This window comes from Meles meles, chromosome 5 (assembly GCF_922984935.1).
Source record: "Meles meles chromosome 5, mMelMel3.1 paternal haplotype, whole genome shotgun sequence".
NCBI classification, from domain to species: Eukaryota; Metazoa; Chordata; class Mammalia; order Carnivora; family Mustelidae; genus Meles; species Meles meles.
The window spans coordinates 84,291,312-84,298,228 of NC_060070.1; the positions used below are offsets into that span (position 1 = coordinate 84,291,312).

General features: G+C 37.7%; 1 protein-coding gene across 2 annotated transcripts in view; it reads left to right on the forward strand.

Annotated features, from left to right (window-relative positions):
- The window catches only part of ROS1 (ROS proto-oncogene 1, receptor tyrosine kinase), a 117,196-nt gene extending 113,459 nt beyond the window's left edge, over nucleotides 1-3,737 (forward strand). For both annotated transcript variants that reach the window (XM_046005080.1, XM_046005081.1), the window contains exon 44: nucleotides 467-3,737. In XM_046005080.1, coding sequence (XP_045861036.1) covers nucleotides 467-777 — 311 coding nt within the window. In that variant the 3' untranslated portion in view covers nucleotides 778-3,737. The remainder of the gene's footprint in view (nucleotides 1-466) is intronic.
- The last annotated feature ends 3,180 nt before the right edge of the window (nucleotides 3,738-6,917 follow it).

Consider the following 6,917-nt stretch of genomic DNA (forward strand, 5'->3'; position numbering starts at 1 on the left):
ACCTGACCTGGGATGTGTTAAGCATCCAAGGAATATCTTAATAGATGATTAAATTAATCAAAAAGGATATATCTTTCAAGGTGGATGTTTTAGCTGGTGGGACTAAAAGGTAAGCATTTTAGACAAAAGGGGCCATTGTAAACCACTTAATTCCTATCCCTAAGGCTATGACCTGTTCAGTTATGGCAGGATTATTGTCTCTGCTCTCTCCCACATTTTACATATTCCTTTGTTACATACAGCACACATTGTCTTCCATAGTAATGTTTTTCTCCCCTACTAGACTATAGTAGCCTCAAAGACAAGGAGCATATCTTTTTTTATCTTTGTATTCCCTGGTGGTCCTCATAAATGTTTGCTGAACTACTGTATATGGTTGGTGGTGTTATAATTCTTATACAGCCTGTATATTAGAGATACAGAAAGTCAAATAGATACCAGTATAACTTTTACATTTTTTTCACAGATGAAGACGGCAGTGCAATCTGTTTGAATTCAGGTGACGTGATGTCAATAGCCTTAATGGAAACCAAGAACCAAGAAGGGTTAAACTATATGGTACTTGCTACAGGATGTAGCCAAGGTGAAGAAAATTCTGAGGGTCCTCTAGGCTCCGAGGAATCTGAATCTTGTGGTCTGAGTAAAGAAGAGAAGGAACCACATGCGGACAAAGATCTCTGCCAAGAAAAACAAGTGGCTTACTGGCCTCCTGGCAAACCCGAAGGCCTGAACTATGCCCGTCTCACTCACAGTGGATATAGAGCTGGGTCTGATTAATGGCTCTGTTTGGGAAATGCAGAGTTGAGATAAACCCTCCCATTAAGTAGTTACTGAAAGAAAACTCTAGTAGGATGATAGATGTGATGGTAGTCTATGATCCAAATTAAACTGGAAAGTTCCTGAATTCCTGAATTCTTGGTTTGAAGAGCCATTTGATTCCAGTTGTGACAATCCCCATAACAACTGCTTAACCTTCAGCAGAATTCCCAAGTAAACCACTAAACATTTGGAAGCCTTAGGAAGACTCAAGAATCTGGAAGGGAAACTGCCCCACCCCCATCCAGGCCTCTTAGTCCATTACCCACCCTTCAGTCTGGGCTGTGCCAAAAGCATCTTGGTTAGATGCGGAGAGACAAAATAGCTATGTACAGAAGGAACCAGCACTTAGGGCATGGAAATCATTTGGAATGATATTACTGCAATAAAATACTGTCTTTAATGACGACCCTAAAGTATTTTGTATTTTGGAGGCTTGGAAGAGCAGCTTCATTCATACTGAAAATAGGACCGTGAAGAGAGCTCTAAGTCCTAAAGTTTAGCATTCTACGAACTTTGGGTTATGTAAAAATCGTTCTGTGACTTGTGTGCTGCAATGGAAATTAGCTAATATAAAGGTTGTTTTCATTTGCCGTATCTGTCTTATACATGAAATACTTAAGATTACATTTAGTATCAGTTCTCCTTAAAACTAAATATAGAAGATGATACGATGCTAATTTAAGCTCTCTGATGTTTAGCACCAACATGAAATAATAGGTATCTAAATGGGATCTATTAAAAATTTTCTTGGAAGAAACCCTCTGATATAAAGCCAATGTTTTTGCAATCACTCATTTAAATCTGATTGCCTCAGTTGCTCTAAGAGCAATGCTAATGAAAGCATTCTGTATGTTATCAGTTGCAGTAGACAGGATGTTTGCTAGGTATAGAAAATACCTTGATTATACAGTTATCTAAAAACTACTCCTGGAAGAGGATCATGTATCCATTGGCACGGGGGATAATTTGGTTCATTTTTTAACTTACTTATTGCCTGAGAGGTTGCACGGATGATTGGCTGCCTGATGAGGGACCCAGGCAAGTCCAATGTGTGAGTTCTGTGGGGGACAGCCCCCAAGGAAAGGTCCAGGACCTGTGGCCTCTGCTACATCTGTGATTCCACAGAACGAGGTGAGGTATTTTCTCTCTGATCTTCTGAGGTTCTAATGGGCATTTATCATTCTTTTCGATAGCCCGGCATATGAGGTCCCTTGCCATGCTGGGGAATTCCTCCACCTTTATCTTCTGGGTGGGAGCTATGTTCCATTTGTTTCCCCCAAGACCTTTTGCAGCAAGAAGGCAGGCATGTGACCCCCACCACTCAGACACACCCAACACAGGCTTCTAATGGAGAAGTAAGGAAAAGAAAAAGGGCCCACAGTGAGCCTTCCCAGGTGGTGGTGGCGACTGTAGCTGGTCTGACTCCTGGGCTGGAGTAGAGTGGATTCAGAAGTACAAAAAAGAAAAGAAAGAAATATTGTTTATAATTTAACATTACCAACTAAAAAAGATTTACCTAGATAAAATCATTATGTTGATATAATTCTGAAGAAAATGCTTTACTTAAAATGCCCTTGAGAAAAGAGCCTGTCTCTGGGCCCAGGTTCGCTCTGTTGCTCACCCATACCGGTTTTGCCTGGCCTTGTGGGACTCCTTAGCTCTTCTTATCTCTTCTCTTGCTTGTGTGAATCACACTCATCCTTTAGGGTCAGCTCATATTCCAACCATTTGGAAAGGCTTGTCCCTAACTCCCTTTCCTCTCCTTTCTCAGAATTACTATTGCCCTTAAGTCCTTACATCTTATTTAGCAGCAACCACATATATCTCTATCCAATTTCTATGTATCTTACCCACTTGAATAAATAGCAAGCTCTCTGAGGACAAGATGACCTCTTTCAACCCTTTGCATCTTCTCTCAGCCAAAGTAATGTTTGATGGATTAATTGGCTGATTTTCTCATCAGCTTCTTACAACACATTTTATAACAAGTCTTCACTTGTAGGTCTTAGAAAGGATACCAGAAAATTGGTCTAATGCCAAGAGGGGCTCAGGAGGATTCTTTTGATCCCGAGTCATCTCCTAAGACCTAGATAGACTATAGAAGTTAGGAGCGTGTTTTGAGGTTCAGGCCAGACTTAGGACAGGCCTGAAATTCTGGAGGCCCTTGAAATTCTGGAGAGCATATGCTAGAGGTGGCAATAATTTATTTTACCATTATTAGTTTCTTCCCTGTGTCAAACCCACTTTTATCCTCAGAATGGCCTTCAGGAATGTATCTAATGGCTACCTAAAATTTCTTAGGGTGGATATGCTATGGTTTACTGCTCCCTTGTATATCTACCTATTTATTCATTCACTCATTCAATGAATATTTTTTGAGTGCTTGCCATATAGCAAGCCTTGTTATAGGCACTAGGAATGGAGTAATAAAATCTCTTCCTTGGTGGAGGTTACATTCTAGCATTCCAAGTGGGGGAAAAGACATAATAAATAAGTAAAAATATATATGATAATACACTATAAGTATCCTACACTATGATGGAGTAGAACTTATTCCAGAGATACAAGGATGTTTCAATATCCACAAATCAGTCAATGTGATATGCAACATTAACAAAATGGGGGATAAAAATCACGTAAGGATATCAATAAATGCACAAAAAATATTTGACAAAAGTCAACATCCATTTATGATTAAAAACTCACAACAGAGTGAGTATAGAGGGAATGTACCTCAACATAATAAAGGTCATTTATAACCAGCCCACAGTTAACATCATACTCAGTGGTGAAAATCCAAAAGCTTTTCCTCTAAGATCAGGAATGAGACAAGAATGTCCATTCTTACCACTTCTGTTCAACATAGTGTTGGAGGTCTTAGCCAGAGCAATAAGGCAAAAAAACAAAACAAAACAAAACAAAACAAAAGCAATAAAAAACAAGACACCTAAATTGGAAAGAAATGAGTAAAACTGTCACCGTTTGCAGATGACATGATATTATATATAGAAAACACTAAATACTCCATCAAAATACTGTAGGAACTAATAAATTCAACAATGTTGCAGGATACAAAGATCAGTACACAAAACTCTGTTGTGTTTTTTTACATCAATAACAAACTATTAGAAAGAGAAATTAAGTAAATCCCATTTATAATAGCATCAAGAAGAGTAAGATAACTAGGTATAAATTCAGCTATGGAGGTGAAAGACCTATATATTTAAAACTACAAGGCATTAATGAAACTGAAGAAGGCACAAATAAATGAAAAGGTATTCTGTACTTACAGATTGGAATAATTAATATTGTTAAAATATCCATACTACCCAAAGCAACATATAGATTCAATGCAATCCCTACCAAAATTTTAATGGTATTTTTCACAGAAATGGAATAAACAATTCTCCAATTTGTATGAAGCCACAGAGCCCCAAATAGCCAGAGAAATCTTGAAAAAGACAAATCTGGAGGCATCATGCTTCTTGATTTCAAACTATATTACAAAGCTACGGTAATTAAAACAGTATGGTATTGGCATAAAAACAGACAGGTAGATCAACAGAACAGAACAGAGAGCCACACATATATGGTTGATTAACTGATGACTAAGAAGCCAAGAACATACAATAGAGAACGGACAGTTTGTTCAATAATTGGTGTTGGGAAAATTGGACAGCAACATGGAAAAGAATGGGACTGGACAACAACTACCTTTAGTCATATATAAAAATGAGCGGAGGTGGAGTAGATATTTGAATACAAGGCCTGAAACCATAAAGTTCCTAGACGAAAACATAGGCAGTAAGCTTCTTGACATAAGTCTCCTTGATAAGTTTTTTTTTAATATGACGCCAAAGCAAAAGCAACAAAAGCAAAAATAAGCAAATGGAACTACACGAAACTATAAAACTTCTGCACAACAAAGGAAACCATCAACAAAATGAAAAGACAACATAGTGAATGGGAGAAAATAATTGCAAATCATATATCTGATAAGGGACTAATATCTAAAATATACAAAGAACTCATACAACTCAGTAGCTAGAAACAATGATTTTAAAAAGGGGGGGGGGAGAAGCGGGGCACCTAGGTGGCTCAGTCAAAGCATCCAGCTCTTGATTTCAGCTCAAGTCATGATCTCAGAGTTGTGAGATCAAGCCCTGCCTCGGGCTCCACTCAGCTGGCAGTCTGCTTGGGATTCTCTCTCCCTCTCCTTGCTCATTCATTCATTCTCTCTCTCTCTCAAATACATAAATAAGTCTTTAAAAAGAGAGCAGATGAATTTGCAAAGACATGGTTGAAGTTGGAGGGAATAATGCTAAGCAAAATAAGTCAGTCAGAGAAAGACAAATAACATATGATTTCACTTATATGTGGAATTTGAGAAGCAAAACAAGTACACAGAGGGGGGAAAAGAGAGAAAGAGAAAGAGAGACAAGTCAAGAAACACTCTTAATTATAGAGAACAAGCTAACTGATGGTTACCAGCAGGGAGGAGGGGGGAGATGGGCGAACTAGGTGGTAGGGATTAAGGAGAGCATTTGTTGTGATGAGAACCTGGGTGATGTATGGAATTGTTGAATCACTGTATTGTACACCTGAAACTAATATAACACTGTATGTTAACTCACTGGAATTAAAATAAAAACTTTTTAAAAATGGGCAGAAGATCAGAATAGACTTTTTTTTCAAAGAAGACATATACAGATGGCCAAAAGGTACATGAGAAGATGGAAAATCATTACTCATCAGGGTATTGAAACTCAAAACCACAATGAGATACCACTTCACACTGGTTAGAATGACCATTATCAAAAGACAAGAGCTAACAAGTGTTGGCAAAGATGTGGAAGAAAAGGAACCCTTGTGCACTGTTTATAGGAATGTGAATTATCACAACCTCTATGGAAAAGGGCATGAAGGTTCCACAAAATACTAAAAATAGAACTACCATATGATCCAGCAATATCTCTTGTGGATATTTATCAAAAGAAAAAAAATTTGAAAAGGTATATGCATCCCTTTGTTCAGTGCAGCCTTATTTACAGTAGTCAAGATATAGAAAGAACCTGAATGTCCATCAATGGATGAATGGATAAAAAAGTTGTGGTGGTTGGCTACCCAGCTCCCCCAATTAAAAAAAATTTGTGGAAAAAAAAATTGTGGTATGTATATCCGATGGGCTATTTTTTTCAGCCATAAAAAGAATGAAATTTTGCTATTTATGACACCATGGATTGACCTCAAGGGCATTATGCTAAGTGAAATAAGTCAGACAGAAAAAGACAAATATTGTATGGCCTCTCTTATATGTGGACTCTTTAAAAAAGAATAATACAGAGAAAGAGATTGAGAGAGAAAAAACCCAGGCTTGTACATATGGAGAACAGATTGGTGTTTGTTGTGTGCAAGAGGTGGGGTTGGGGGAGCAGGAGAGATAGTGAACTATTCTTTTTAATGGGAGAGCCTTAAAGAAATTGAATTTTTTTTAAACAAAAACATAATTTTTCAAAAGAAAAAAGGAAAGAAAAAAGGAACAATTTAGCAGTAAGAATTTTTTTAAGGAAAAAAATTTTTTAAGGAAAAGAAAAATCTAAGAGAAAAGAAAAATCTAAGACAAATCTAAGAGACAATAAAATGGGAAATAAGTTTGATTTGAGTAGAGATCTTGTACCATATTAAGGAGAGTAAAAAATGCAAATTAAAAATATAACATTTGCGGGGCGCCTGGGTGGCTCAGTGGGTTAAGCCGCTGCCTTCGGCCCAGGTCATGATCTCAGGGTCTTGGGATCGAGTCCCATATCGGGCTCTCTGCTCAGCAGGGAGCCTGCTTCCCCCCTTCTCTCTCTGCCTGCCTCTCTGCCTACTTGTAATCTCTCTCTGTCAAAAAAAAAAAATTAAAAAAAAATATAGCATTTGCATTTCAAAAGAACATTTCCCTGCAGATATTGTAGCTGACTGTATAATCTACTTTTACCCTTTCTCTGAATGGCAAAGCAACAGAGAGGAATAGAGTGAAGAAGCAGAAAATAACTGGGAGTGAAAAAAAGAGAAGTCACAGCAGGAGACCTACTCTCAGGGTCAAATATTATTAT